Below are 15,405 nucleotides of genomic sequence, written 5' to 3'. Positions count from 1 at the left end.
AATCAAGCATAGGGAACTCAACATTAAAAGACATTTAAAATAGTCAATTTTCACCAGGTACAGAGTTATATATTTGTTAGTAAAGTAAAACATCTATTAACCATCACAGATATTTAAGTTGTAAATATATCATGATCATGTAGATCACATGTGTCAAACTCAAGGCCCGGGGGCCAAATCCGGCCCGTAGTGGATTTAATTTCGGCCCGCAGGATAATTTGTAATTACTAATAGATCTGGCCGGCCGGTATATTGCACGCACACCTTCACTCCATCCTGAGGGTTTCCTCAGCTCAGAGCCTGACCCCAAACATTGATGAACTTGCACCCAAGATGAGATGCCAAGTATCTGGCTTGAACTAGCATCACAGAGCAGCACACTGAAGAGGTTTCTCAATACTCAAATTTCCCCTCCTCGACTCCTCGACTCCTCGGTCCTCCGGTAGTGACCCGGAAATGAATTTCAGCGCGTCATGTTGAAGGACATCTAATTTCTCTAATTGCACTTTGAGGACCGAGCATCGAGCGTCGAGGAGGCTCTCTGGAGGAGCTCTAACCGAGGATACACTGATGGGTCCTCCACGGCTCCTCCACGGATGCATTTCCGGGAACGGTGGAGGCGTGACGCACGGCCGGACTTATCTCAGCCAATGACAGCTCTGCATGCATCCCCTGGATATTATTTTACTAACTGCTTTCATCGCGACGCGATGTTTACAGAGAGAACAGCTGTGAGGTCCGTGCAGAAAGCAGAGCAGTGTGTATAATATATATCACTCAGTAAAACAGGCCTACTCTCTTTATTTGCTTTAGTTTAGTAGATATCTACAAACAAAGAGTCGATATCTTTCTAAGACCATTTAGTGCTTTACATAATACAATACACAACGGCTGTAGCCTGATTATGCTTTAGGAACTGTAACGGCCCGTCTACACTACAGGCATGAACAAATCTTGAAGCTGGGCGTGTCTGAAACTTGGCGATTTTTTGCGAGCAACCAATCACATGAATCTCCCGCCCCCGACATACAAAGCAATAGCAATGTTAAAACGAAGTAAACTCGATATAAACTCTCCAAACAGGCGAAAAAACTATCAGTTTCACCCACTGTCTTTGCCACCTCCCTCCATGCCTGGTTCCTCCGGTTTGTATCCCGGTAAATAGTTCTGGTCTTAAAGAACCGGGTGATTTGCTACCGTAATATCTCGTTTGGAATATGAGGAAATGAACTGCGGTCTGGCTCTCCCAGCTTGCACGCGGTTTGATTGGCTGCGCTTGCACTGGCGGGATTTGCATAAACGGGATTTGATTGGCTGATGCCAAGCATCGAGCCTCAAAAGTTGAACATTGTTCAACTTTTGATGCCGATAGATGCTCGTGATGCTTGCAAAGCCATGCCATGAAGATTTTTAATCTTCGCCGAACTGCATTGTGGGGAGCATGGCATGGCTTTGCAAGCATCACGAGCATCTATCGGCATCAAAAGTTGAACAATGTTCAACTGTTCATCAAAAGTTGAACAATGTTCAACTTTTGAGGCTCGATGCTTGGCATCAGCCAATCAAATTCCGTTTATGCAAATCCCGCCAGTGCAAGCGCAGCCAATCAAACCGCGTGCAAGCTGGGAGAGCCAGACCGCAGTTCATTTCCTCATATTCCAAACGAGATATTACGGTAGCAAATCACCCGGTTCTTTAGGACCGGAACTATTTACAGGGGTACAAACCGGAGGAACCAGGCATGGAGGGGGGTGGCAGAGACAGTGGGTGAAACTGATAGTTTTTTCGCCTGTTTGGAGAGTTTATATCCAGTTTACTTCGTTTTAACATTGCTATTGCTTTGTATGTCGGGGGCGGGAGATTCATGTGATTGGTTGCTCGCAAAAAATCTTGTGTGTGTGTGTGTGTGTGTGTGTGTGTGTGTGTGTGTGTGTGTGTGTGTGTGTGTGTGTGTGTGTGTGTGTGTGTGTGTGTGTGTGTGTGTGTGTGTGTGTGTGTGTGTGTGTGTGTGTGTGTGTGTGTGTTACAGTGCGTAGATGCGGCGGACAGACGGGTCTCAGTTGGTTTGGTATCCTATGCTTACTTTAAATACTTGTAAATACAACTTTTGGCCCGTAATTTCAATTCCCCATTTCAGCGAGCAGAGAGAGAGGGGGGGGGGGGATATATCCAGTCTCTGATTGTGTTACGTTATTATGAGAGTGCTGCTCTCATACTTATTTGATTCTGAAATTGTATATATTTATATAAATATATGTGTGTATATGTCCGCATCTGTAGCCTGCTATTGTCTCATTATACCGCACTGTGAATGAATTAAAGTAAATATATAAGTCGTCATGAACACATCTGTCCATGAGACAGAGGGCTGCTGTGCCTCCTGTCATCATTAATGGACGTCTCTTTAAAATGACCGCTCAGAGGAGAGGAGTTCTCATTTCTCTAACCGCCTGCTGCTTCCACTCCTCTCTCCTCGGTTCCCCTCCTCAGTCCTCCGCTCGCATCTCCTGTGGGCGGCACCAAGTCTCGAGGATAGGAGTCGAGGAGGGGAAATTTGAGTATTGAGAAACCTCTTGAGTTTCAATGGATGTTTCCTTCTGCACTTTCTTTCTTGAGACAACAGGGCATGTTTGGTTTTTCTTTGAGGGAAATAGTTTTGTTGAAGCTCTTGTTGGCCTGTGGGAAAATGTAATCATAAGAAATAACTCTGGAAAAGCTGCAGATAGAGCCATAAGAAATGAATGCAACTGATTATTTAATGTTTAATGTTGTTTTTATAGGCAGTAATTTAAGCTTTGTTAGTTCCAGGTTTAATATGTGCAATAAGTTCATTTCAATAAGTTCTGCAATAAACATTGAACCAGTCCGGCCCTCGACTAGTACCCATTTTGATTATTTTGGCCCACTGTGTATTTGAGTTTGACACCCCTGATGTAGATAATGAATATGAAACCTTTTCACAGACGCCAGCACTTTGAGAATCAATGCAGGAGAGGAGTCCAGTTTTAGATGCTGATGTGCACTGAACTGATGTCACATTTCTTATCTGTCAATAATGTGTGAGACAGCAGTTGAGCAGGTGCTTCTTACTCAGCAGTTCGCTGCAGGAACATTCAATAGGTTTATCAGTGATCCACTCAAACCTGATAAGACTTTCTTTCCAAAACTACAGCAACGCTGGAAAAAAGGAACAACGTAAAGGAAATACTTGTGCATACAGATAGGTGACAAATTAAGTGAAATCTACAATAAATTAAGGGGAACTATTATGCTAATGTTTTTTATAGTTTACATGCTTTAATGTTCAAAAAGGTATTTTGGCTGCAGCCACTCTTTTCACCCTGTCTGAAACCAAAACCCAGATAACTGGCATGAACTTTGGTATTTTAGCCTTTGCAGACACTTTACATCAGGGGTGTCCAAACTGAAGAGCCACATACAGAAAGATATGCGAAGGGCTGGGCCCCTCCCAGAGGTGAGGTATATCGCCTCATAAGTTAAGTTATAAGTTGGACAAATCAATCTAATGTAGGTAAACTTGAAAATGCTGTAAGAAAAAAAACAGCCTACATCACAACTCTCCATAGGGTTTCATTTATCTTGTTAGCAGCTCATTCCTTAAAACAGAAGCTTCAGATCGCTTATAAGAGGAAACATGAAGGGTATATTTCAAGGTTGATATGTAAATGTGTTATTTGGCTTTACATATTTTCAACTTTAATTGACTGAATTTATTTGAAAATTGGGTTTTTTAACACATACTGAACAATAACAATACTGTGTAATATATTTAAACATATATATTTAAGAAGTACAATATAAGACAAGCAGAAGTTTATTATACTCAAGTCATTATACTTTTTGAATTTGCTGAGGGCCTATTCAAAATGGCCCCCGGGCCGTAGTTTGGACACCCCTACTTAACATGCAAGAAAACCTATCCAACACACCACAGGAAAGAGAAAACCTCAAAAAGCACAACAGGGCCCCTTTAAATAACACTCATGTAATGAAACGGGACAATAGAGGATTCTAAATAGTTTGTTAAAGATTAATATAATTCTGCTATGAATCCTCCGTCACCAGATATAAAACAAACTGAAGACATTGAGATATTTCAAACAGTCAGCAGACTTTAGAGGCTTTTATATTTGCCATTGAGCACAAACCTGCTGCAGGTTAACACCCTTACACTTTTTTATTGTTTTTTAAATGTTCTTTAGTTTGTCACTGATCTGTAGATTTCTTGGTTCCGCTATCAGGAAAAAAGACAACCAAAAAAAATACCATACACAGTGTGAGAAAAAGTTTTTAGAGAGTACTTGTCCATGGACAAGTGAGTTTGGCAATTTACTTGTCCGAATACATTTTTCACTTGTCCAGAATGTCAAATATGGCAACACACATGCTGCAACCTGCCTGTGAGACAGAGTCCAACCACACATGTCCAACACTATAGGCCTAATAATAATAATACATTATTTTCATAGCCTATAGGCGTACGCTTTTCTACAACTTAAAGAAGCTTGCACGCTTACACATGTCCTGCAATACACATGTTTGTACACCGTTTGTAAAAGTAAATAAATAGTATGTTCATTTCAATAATGTACTTTCTATACCCTGCTTCATAAACAATACTGACATCCCTGTGCTCCTCCGAGTCTGGGGGTCCGGGGATGTGAGGAAAACGCGAGGACACAGACAGGGAGGCTGTTTCACTTCATAAAGGAAATGGCGGTCAATATTAACAACACAGGAGCTAAAACGCTTAATAATCTTCATTACGTGTTAAAGAAAGAACATAAGAAAGTTTGACAAAGATGAGGCTGTTAAACGGGCAGCGGATCCGCTGTGTGTAGAAAGAGAGAGAGAGAGAGAGAGAGAGAGACGCTGAGCTGCAGCGATCAGCTGATCCGGAGCATAGAGAGAGAGAGAGAGCTGCGGTCCGCGGGGTTCGGCCTCGCGTCCTGTCCTCACAACTCTTATTAATCCCGGGACCTGACAATTGTTATTTGTTCCTACTCGGAACCGAGTTTTGCTTCCCAACCCTGCCACTGTGCTACACGTCCCGCCACGCCATGCCCCTGTCTCAGTACAGAAAGCGGCGAGATGCATTTCCTTAGGAATTGACAAGCAGAACCGAAACTAACATTTCTAAACGAACAATGTCGGACACGGACAATTTGCGAATGAGTTCTGCCTTTTGTAAACTTAATTTGTCAATAATTTGTCAATAAATGAGGGCGAAAAACGTCACTTGTCCACCGGACAAGTCAATTACAAGATCTACTTGTCCGTTATTGTAAATAACACGTCCCGGACGGTGGGACGTGTGCTTTTTCGCACACTGCATACATGTAAAAAATATTAAAGACACATTTCAAATGTATATGGGTATTTATACAGCACATGTTCACTTAATCATCTCCATTAAAAAAATATGTTTACTGATTTGAAATCATATGAAAATCCAAGGCACATTTTAACATTTCCAATTTTTATTGAACATAAATTAAAAAAGAAATGGAAGGTAAAAAAATATTTAACAGGTTTAGAAATTCTTTATACAATTTTTTACAGGCAAGGATCCATAATAAGCCAATTGAGTAACAATACAGTAAATAAAAGAAAACATATTTCCACAGCATTCAGCCTTTTAACTAAAATGTCTCAAATCTCTCTAGATCCGGGAGCTAAACTCAGCTGCACAAAGGGGTAGGTCGCAGGCAGAATAGCAAGAATTATTATTGATGTTATTTGTTTCATCAAGAAGTAATGATTAGAAACTGAACAATAAGGAATCTTTATTTTACCAAATGAGTCATCAAATTCATTAAATCTTGCTTCATAATATATTTGAGGTAGTACAACTGTGAGAGACAAGAGGATGTGAAATGTAACTTAAACTTTGATTAACTCAGCAATAGCTTCGGTTTATAAATTCAACTTCAATTTACAAATAGAAAGTTAAAAGCTCAAACACATTTATTTCAATCAGCTTGTTGAATATACATTTATTGTTCAAATATACAAAAATACAAAAAGGTGTATTAGGGACTCAGCGGAGCAAAATCATTATATTCAGTTTGAACCCTGGCTGCACCAGGGAACTCTCCCTTATAGACCTCAAATACACAAACATTACAAATTAACAGATAAAGAACAGACAGTAATTGCGGGATAAAAGCATTTAGATCACAGCATTTCTGCCGTCACAAATAAAAACAGGACATTTCAACTGAGAGGGGGGGGGGGGGGGGGGGGGGGGGGGAAGGGTTTGAGTAACTATGTTAAAACTACCTTTTGGGTTAAATGTCCCCAGCACCTTGTGGTCTCCAGACTGAAGTTAAAACGCAGCTGCACTAAAGTTGCCTGGAGATGAATGTGTTTGAACGTCCCTCCTGCTGCGACACCAGTGCTGCTGGAGAGGGTCGTGTCAAAGTAAGGTGCTGAATAAATTCTCCTCATCCTCCTCTGTAACCTTGTATTTACAAATATACCAGCATAACAGTAATAGCTGCAATCGGGCTATCTTAGCTTGCACTGTTTGTAGCTGGTAATAATTGCCTTCTAGCAGAGGCTCCTGGCAAATTCAATGTAAAAAAGTAAGAATGTGTGTATGAGATGGTGAAACGGTACAAAAAAAAAAACAACCAAAAAAGGTGCATTGTCCTTAATTTAACTGCACTTTCTCACAGACCTACACTCCAGCATTTACCAAAATAGTACTCCTCAGAAACATATGGCTCTAATCTGGTTCACAGCAGTTCAGGGGACAGCAATGTCCTCCATCAGTCTATAAATTGTGTTTCCAACAAAGCAAAGCAGATCTGTGTATCAGAGAATTCCCTCTCATGGCTACGTCAAAACAGTCACCTTCATCAGTTCATCAGAGTCAGCCTCCTGATTTCAAGTGCATTTGTCAAGATGGCTATTTGTGCGTTGTGTGTGAGTGTGTGTTGTACTAGTTCAGGAAGCGACGGCAGCGCCTCGTCGAGCAGTTGCAGTGCAGCTTGCTCTTCTCGTCCTCGATGGGGAACTTGTAGTCGTAGGTGAGTTCTTCGCCCCGGTGGATCTTCCTCAGGGCAAAGATGACGATGTGCTTGCGTCCGTCGACGTTGATGACGCGAGAGTAGCAGTTGGGCTCGCAGGAGTGGTTGATGAAGCGAGCCGCGTTGCCTTGCATCGTCGCGTCAACCACGTCGAAGTCGTCGATGCGGAACATGTAACAGCCGATCCCCTGAGGGAGGGAGGGAGATGAAACCATCACATTTCACATTTTCAGTACATGGAACTTCTTCAAGAATAAATAAAAGGTACTGTTGAGCCCAAAATCTAAGATACATATATTTACTCTTAACTTTAGAGCAATCCATCAATCTAGATCAGGGTTACTCAAATACAAATGTTAAAGGTCCCAAACTTTTTTTTTCAATAAGACAAAGGTCGGTTTATTACGGTCATTCAAACTTTTAAACAATTGCAACAAGATTCTTAACACGAGGTTGCAAAAACAAAAATAATCTGTATGCAGCAGTTTTCATTGTTGTTGTGTCTGTGCTTGATCCCTCAGAGTCGCAGTGTAAGAGCTGCAGTTAAGAATAAAGGCAGCAGCACCCTCTTTCATTCAGCATTCCCATCATTGCTTTATAAATGTCTTCCCCCCTTGTGTGTCCACTGAGGTTCGTCAGGCCCAATACATCTTCAACAAACTCCCCCTTTGCCTCATCATAAAAACTCACAAACACCAGCAACTGAGCAATGTCAGTGGTGTCAGTGGACTCATCCACAGCTAAGGAAATGCACTGTGCATTTTGTATTCCATCACAAAGCTGATTAATCAAATCATCAGCCAGTGTTTATGTTCTTCTGGTTGCTGTGGAATCTGAGAGGGGGATTTGCTTGATTTGACCTGTTATTTCCTCTTTTTGTTTGCCTTCAAACATGGTCTCCCACTCTCCATCACTTTAGTCATGTATTCTTTTATACTCAGTTATTATCCAGTGGAATGTCCTTACCTACTGGCCAGTTAAATCAAAGTGGTTAATTTTCTTTGGCTGGGCAGTGTAGTTTTACACACCGTCTTATTTGACTTTCTCAGGACTTAAAACTGTTTTTTGGGGGCAGACCCCCACAAAGAAAAAAATATATTTACACAGGTAAGGTCATCATTTTAACAGTTTTGTATGCTCATCCGTGAGCAGAGCATCAAGGTGACATGTCTATTACAGCTGAATGCGGCGATAACCATTTTGTTCAGCAAAACGCCTCACAAAATTAGTAAGATCCAAAGCTTTAGTGCGTTTTGATTCAATGCTCAGTACAGCCAAACTTGACAGTCTCTTTTCTGTCATTGTAGACCGCAAATATCTCATTCCTTCAGTACTTAGGTCAATCATATTTCCACGCTCGCGCCAGGGCCGGGGGAGGGGTTACAAGACGTGAATCTTGTGCTGCATTCACTTGAACTCAGACAGTAGAAACTTTCTCTCATAAATGTCAGATGAGCCACAACATTTCTTTCAAAACAAAGCTGCCAACTGGGGTGGCAGCTTGGGTGGCAAGGCCTATTTTTAGGGTTGCAGTTGCCACCCTGGTAGGTGAAACTAGGTACAAATGCTACAGTACAGATGCAACTAGATGAGCTGTTAACTCTCGCTCTGACTTTTCTTTTCTTTTTTTTTTAACACACGCATTTTTCCCACCCGCATTCCGAAGACCCGCCCTACTGTGCCTCTGATTCGCAGACTGTTGGTGGGGGGAAAAAACGCTGACGGGATGCTGAATGTGATTGGACCAATGTGTTGACAGACACACACAGACAGTGGAACAGTCGTACATGCAAGGCGCTGTTTGCAGTGGACATAGCGGAGAATTTTGACTCGTTGCGTTGTGGCGATGTCTCGCAGATAACACAGATAATACATATGAAAAGTATAATTTGCTCAGAGTCCAGAGACAGTTGTGGTCCGGACTTTGAGGATGCCTGATCTAGATTATGTTAGTGTGAGTTACGAGCATTTTCTGGACTTTTATCAGGTTTTGGGAAAAATCTTTTCTGTTTTGGAATAACTTACTTTTAGAAATGTACCGACTTTTTTTTCCAGACCATATTTTCAAAAAGCTAGATGTTAATTATGTAAATAAACAGTTTGAGATTCCATGTAAGTTTCCTTTTTTTCCGTGTGCTATTATGCTGTAATTGCCAGGCAGTTGTAAAAGGAAATATATGAAATACATTATACCATACTTACCCCTTAAGTTCTGCTGAATATTGTATAATCGTAATAAGTTGAGTGTGATTATGAAGACTAATACAGTATAATAGTGCCTGTGTTTTCTAACCTTGCCATCATAATATTTCTCCCGCTTATCAGTCAGCACAGAGCGAATGACGGTGCCAGCGTACTCGATCACCATCTCGCCAGCCTCGATGTTTCTTTTGCAGAAAAGGCCGCGACCATGAATTTCAGATCTAAGAGAGGATTTCAGATTAGGATCAGTTAAAATACATTTTAACAAAAGATGTTTTGAACATTAATGAAATTGTCTTTTTGTCGTTTTTTTACCTGTAAACTCCTACTGCTTCTTTGGAGATTTTTTCCAGGTGTCTGAATCTCATTGCCATGGGAAGCTCACTGCTGGTGGCTCGCCTGTGGGAGTGAGACACAGAAAGGATGACGTCACCATGGACAGGGGCAGATAAATTACCACCTGGAATAATACTGTTCAAGTTAAGATTTGGATCATAAAGTGCCACAAATGTAATCCTCTTACCTGGAAGATTTAAGTGGGAATTCATCCTCCTCTTCATCAAAGGGGCCCACCATGACAGGGAGCTCTCTGTGCTGCGATGCCAGGAAGTTGAACATATCAAAAGTCGCTTTCCTGATTATAGGGAAAAAAGTTAATTAATTTGAGTTGCAATTTAAATTACTGAACAAGAAGAAGACACAAGCCAACCCTAACGGCCCCTACACACGGCGGCGTGCGTTGTCGCTTGCCGGCAGGGGGGGCTGGAACTCGACCAACAACCAATCACATGAATCTCCCGCCCCAGACACACAAGCACGCGGTTTGATTGGCTAGAGCTCTTACTGGCATATGATTCGATTGGCTGACGCCTCGGTCGAGGCGTCAAAAGTAGAACATTGCTCTACTTTTGCAGCGAGCACCGCGAGAGAAGCTACGCTTTGCTCCCACAATGCATTCAAAGTGAATGGGCAGAAGCGGCAGCGCACGCCGCCGTGTGTAGGGGCCGTAAGCCCCTAAGCAAATTAACTCCTAAAAATAAATCCAGTTATGACAAAAAAAACTGTACCTTGTGTAGACTTCAGTACGAGTGCAGCCGCTTGGATTGAGAGGAAGCTCTTCCTCTATGTTCTCGCAGCGGTGGAAGCGGAAACGATGGCGTTTGCAGCTGGCGGCACCATGCAGCTGCTCCAGCAGGAAGATGACGGCATCGTGAACGACGCCGAGCACCCGCGGCCCGCTCATCCCGCCCAGAGGCAGCTGCTTCAGGTGGAAGCCTGTGCGGGCCTCAAGGACGCCGTCAATCACCGCTCGCCAGGCCACTGGGGGGGGGGGGGGGGAGATAAGAGGGTGTGAGGACTAAACTGCACACAAGCTGACCACACTCTTGTTTTGCTCGTCTCAAATGCTTTAATCCATGCTAAGATTAACAGTAGTTTTAGTTAAAATATTGTTAAGAACAGTGTAGAAGTGTTCACAAACGTTTAATTCTGTAATCATCTTAAATACTATTTCACCAATACACCCAGAAGAAAACATTAGACCTAAGATGAAAAATGTAAACTTAATGCAGGATATTTAAATAATGTTCTTGTTATTTAATTACTCATGCAAAAAACTAAAAGGGATTAAAGCAATTGCAGCATAGCGCCATCTGCTGGAATGTCAAGGCTCCTCAAGCCAGAGGTTTAATGTAACCAAAATTGGCAGTGTTATTTCAGTCCCTATGATAACATGATGTTTTTCCTGAAAGGATATGTTGTTGTTGTTTAGTTTCAGATTCGGACATTATTTTTCACTTCTTTTCTCCGTTTTAGTTTTAGGTTACGATATAAGCCAGCTCCAAAACAGTGTCCCAACCACAACACACCTAGAAGATAGTTAGGTCAGCTACTAGGTTAGCTTTGTTAACATATCCAGAGCTAAGGACAGAACACACGCAGCTCTTACCCTCTATGCTGTTAGCTTTCACACTGAATCCGTCCTCGCTGGTGATTTCGAAGCGCAGGTGTGGCTGGTTCATGTACGTCCTCTTCCTGTGTTTGGGTGCAGGTGCATCTTCGTCTGAGCTAAAACCTGTACACGTAAATAATTATCACAAAAAGGTGTTACATTTCCAGAAAGCATATTAAGAGATAGAGAGATAGATAATGTGTGTCAAATTAAGGACAAGATCTAAAATTGCCATAACACAAAAGTGTTAGTCTCTGAATGTTTAAAACAATTGAAGATAATGTTTAGTTGCAAACCTGAATAAGGGCCCCATTCAGAGAGGTCTCCGTGGCGAGCGCCTACCCACGTGTGTGTTTTACTCTGAATGGGACTGTTGGTTTGTACAGGTGCGGGCGGAGTCTCAACCCGAGGGTGCCTGAACAGAGAGGACAAACATTTAAGTACAAAATTATCTAATTAAGTACTACAACATTCCTTGAGGAAAAATGAACACATGTAAATTAAATGTAAAAAATGGGCATGATTTGGTCATCTCCAAAATAAGCCAATTTAGCAAGAAATACTAAAAGCATACATAAGATCTTGCACATGGAGATGGGTAAACATTGATCATTAAATTCATGAAACACAACAGCAGTCATTACTCCAATCATTCTTGTTTCTTTATAACACAGTTATAAGGCTCTTTTTTGAGAGATCCTTTGAGATGAACTTACCTGGAGGGTGTAGGAGGAGGAGGTGGAGCGGTAATCCTTAACTGCTCAGGCTCATGTGACATTTTTTCCTGGTCCATATCAAGGATGTCCTTCATTGATGGAGCTTTAATCCTCACACCACTCGGTCTAACGGAAGAAATCGAGAAAGATTTTGATGACTTAATGACTTATTCCTGAGACTAAAACGTTATGCGATTGATTGAAATTCTACGCCTCCAGGGTTTTATTGATGCCACCATGTTTTATCTGACAGTTGAGGGTTGCAAAAACTCATGAATTATGGCGTCAAACTCTGCATCTACTGCTGGAAATGTCTTGTTCAAGCTTTTTCCTTGATGTAAAGGGGTACTGTGATTTATTCAAATTTAATTTTGCTGCATTTATCAGTAATGTGTCTTCCAAGTTATGTCCCTTTAAGAAAAGCAGCATTGTTATTTATTGTAACATTTTCAAATGTTGGTAGGTAGACGCTAACAATAAGTTCCGACTGAAAAGGAAAATCCTTTTTCCTTTTAGAATCGAATGACATTGGTAATAAGAAAATATTATCCTTTTTAATAGTTATTATCACAGGTACTAACTTAAACATGCATTGCAGAGAAGAATGGAATCTTTAAATACCTAGCTTCATTAACTTGATCCAGCTCGCTTGAGGGATCCCTCAAAAAGTCCATCTTGGATTTCTTATTGGAGGGTCGTTCGGACACCGCCGACACTCTCTTGACTCTGACCTGCTGGCGTGATGACGAGGCTAGTGCTGGTTCGATTACTAAACTGCTGTGGGATTCTGAACGTGCAGCTGGTGACTGATCTGAGACCTCTGAAGCCTGAACCGGCAATGGCTTTCTGACCTTTGGCCGGCAAGTTTTACTGAGGATGAGGGGTGTAGTCTTTGGCACTTCACGGTGGGTGGCCATGGCTCTGTCGATGATAGCCTGGGCTGTGCTCGCTTCAATGCTAGAGAAACGTGCGTCAGGGATCGTCTGCTGGGCCGTCTGCTGGGCCGTCTGCAGGGCCGTCTGCAGGGTCGTCTGCAGGGTCGTCTGCAGGGCCGTCTGCAGGGTCACCGGGGTCGTGGCAGCTGAAGCGCTTTTCATAGGCATCACTCTGACGATGATTTTTCTCTCTGTGGTTGAGGTGTTGTTACTGACGGAGGGGACGATTGTGGCGGAGAGGCTGGACCGCGGCTTTATCACAACACGAGGGACCGAGCGCTGCAAAGCATTCCCGCTGTGGAGAATCTTGGCAATCTGGCTTATTTTATTGTAGGCAGGAGAATTTGTGCTGAGGGTCTGATAAGTGTTGGATCTCGGGTCTTTGATCAGGATCTGACCCTGTCTGTTGACCAACAGGACCTGAGGGGCGGGAGCCGGCGAGCTAGTCGATGCGGCTTGATTCTGAATCGCAACCTGCTGCTGACTTCCTGTCGGGTTGTCCAGGCGAATGGCGATGGTTCGTCCCTGTGTGGCAGCAGCCTGAATGGGTACGTTTAAACCATTGATCATGATCGGGGAGGTGATTGTGCGAGGAACAGTGACAACAGCGGGGGAAGCATTGTTTACAACCTGTACAGGCCGAGGTGGCAACATCATTTTGAAGGTGCGCTGCTGTGGAAGACAAGGTTTTGGCGACAAGCGATGGAGGTTTGTTGGTTGACATTTTGTCTTTATGATGATTGCTTTCATCGGCGCTGTGGGAGACTTTTTGGTTTTACGCTCCTGACCCTCAGCACGATCTGGAGAGTAGTCAAGGTCTTTCAAATCATCTTTAAACCCTTCAACAGAGTCGACCGATGAGCAGCTGTCTTCTTTGAGGCCTAATTCAATATTATTCGTGCACACAGCAGTGCTAACTTCAGTGACAACTTCAGTGCCAACTTCAGTGACAACTTCAGAAGAAGTAAAATGGCCTGTGGTGGAATCCAGAAACAGATCTGCTTGAGCTGTTGGCGTTTCAAAGCTCATGGGAACTTCTTCCTCCTGAACTGACACCTCGTCATTTTCATAACTATTTTCAAGGATATCACATGGTGGAGTACTTTCATGTACCTCAAGGTCATGGCTTGACTTTGGCATGCTGTAGATTGAATCCAGCCTCTGAAGAGTGACTGTCAGCTGCTTAGTTGGTGTATTATGTGTGCTGTGGATCTGACTCCCTCCATGTTCTACTTCTGTATGCTCCCGAGCTTCATCATCGATCGTTTCGCTTTCATCACTCTCCGACCCTCCGTCCGCTCCATCTAACTGGGAGATGGACTGCGTTGAAGTGAGCTGTGCTGAGGCGTCCGAGCTGCTAGCTGCATCACACACAACTGTGCGGGCAAATTTAAAGTAATGGCTTGAGTCTTCAACTTCAGAGTCATTATCCCGGTGGTCTTCTTGCATCTGCAAATCTTGCACTATGTTTTCCACCTCTTCCCTCCCGCCCGGTGCTACACAGTGAAGGCCAACGTTCTCAGTAAGCAGAGCCTCGTCAAAGTCAAGCTTAGCGTTCAGCATGGAGGCTACGGCTACCTCTGTGTCCGTGTCGAACACCGTGTACGGCAGCTCCTGGGCCATCAGGTGGGCCACCTCCTCCTCTAGGTTACCAGGTGCTAGTGAGATCCCATTGGTCGTGGCCACTGCTGCGTCTTCTGCCTCAGACGATGCTAGGAAGTCCTGAGGAACTTCTGCAGAAATGGGTGTGGTGATTTTAAAGTTCTGCCTCCCTCTGGGGGAGTGTGTGATGGCTCCTTGCCGAGGTGACAGCCCTGCAGTAATGCTGGAGTTGGATCGGGGTGGTGAGCTCCAGACTGGTGGTGATACTGAGTTTTGTCGTGACAGAGGAGGAGAAGCTGGCCCCAAATTGGATGTCCTTGGAGGGGAGCTGAACAGCGCACACCTGGATTGGATGGTGCCTCCAGAGCGGAGGGTCATCGGCACAGACGGGTCGCTGTCTGTTGGCGAGGAACTGCAGCGGCTTCTTGATGAGAGCCTGCGAGGCCGCCGCGTGTCCTCCAGGTCCCTCAGTGTCAGAATGTGATGCGATTTGGGAAGAGCGGACCCTGAAGGCATCAAACAACAAAGAGTGAAGAGAAGGCACCAGTGAGGTCTACTTCAGGAATATAGTAGGATTTTAAAATCAAAACATATTAACCAAACTATTTACCTGGAGATGGAAGAGGTCGAGATGACCCTCCTGCTGGTTTCCTGGTCTGTGTGTAACCAGGACTTTTGGACCCGGGTGTGTTGTGCTGTTTGAAGTTTGGTGATGGAGTAGCGGACTTCACTGGGCTGGATGACGAGCTTAAACGCTCCGGGGACTCCATATCTGGCAGGGAAGAAAAAGTGTTAAAACAAACACAACCAGCGTGCAACTGGAATCATTTATCCTCTACTATTAGCATTGTACAAGAAACACTTTAGCGCAACCAAAAATACAGTTAGATTCAGAACAGCAGTCAGTCTGTCATTCAATGAAGAAATGCAAAGTTCCTGCTGAC

At 43.3% G+C, this 15,405-nt stretch overlaps 1 protein-coding gene across 3 annotated transcripts in view; it reads right to left on the bottom strand.

The window, feature by feature from the left end:
- Positions 1–5,479: 5,479 nt before the first annotated feature.
- kmt2ba (lysine (K)-specific methyltransferase 2Ba) overlaps positions 5,480–15,405 on the bottom strand; it is a 33,314-nt gene continuing 23,388 nt past the window's right edge. For all 3 annotated transcript variants that reach the window (XM_079655082.1, XM_079655083.1, XM_079655084.1), the window contains exons 27-36: positions 15,072–15,233; positions 12,546–14,967; positions 11,925–12,050; positions 11,505–11,623; positions 11,206–11,331; positions 10,325–10,577; positions 9,781–9,891; positions 9,573–9,656; positions 9,349–9,478; positions 5,480–7,243 (exon numbers count right to left, since the gene is read on the bottom strand). In XM_079655082.1, the coding sequence (XP_079511208.1) occupies positions 6,968–7,243; positions 9,349–9,478; positions 9,573–9,656; positions 9,781–9,891; positions 10,325–10,577; positions 11,206–11,331; positions 11,505–11,623; positions 11,925–12,050; positions 12,546–14,967; positions 15,072–15,233 (3,809 nt within the window). In that variant the 3' untranslated portion in view covers positions 5,480–6,967. The remainder of the gene's footprint in view (positions 7,244–9,348; positions 9,479–9,572; positions 9,657–9,780; positions 9,892–10,324; positions 10,578–11,205; positions 11,332–11,504; positions 11,624–11,924; positions 12,051–12,545; positions 14,968–15,071; positions 15,234–15,405) is intronic.

The sequence above is a fragment of the Notothenia rossii genome, assembly GCF_949606895.1.
Source record: "Notothenia rossii genome assembly, chromosome: 10".
In the NCBI taxonomy this organism is placed as follows: Eukaryota; Metazoa; Chordata; class Actinopteri; order Perciformes; family Nototheniidae; genus Notothenia; species Notothenia rossii.
The sequence above is the reverse complement of the archived record's forward strand: the minus strand, read 5'-3'. Positions and strand labels throughout refer to the sequence as shown.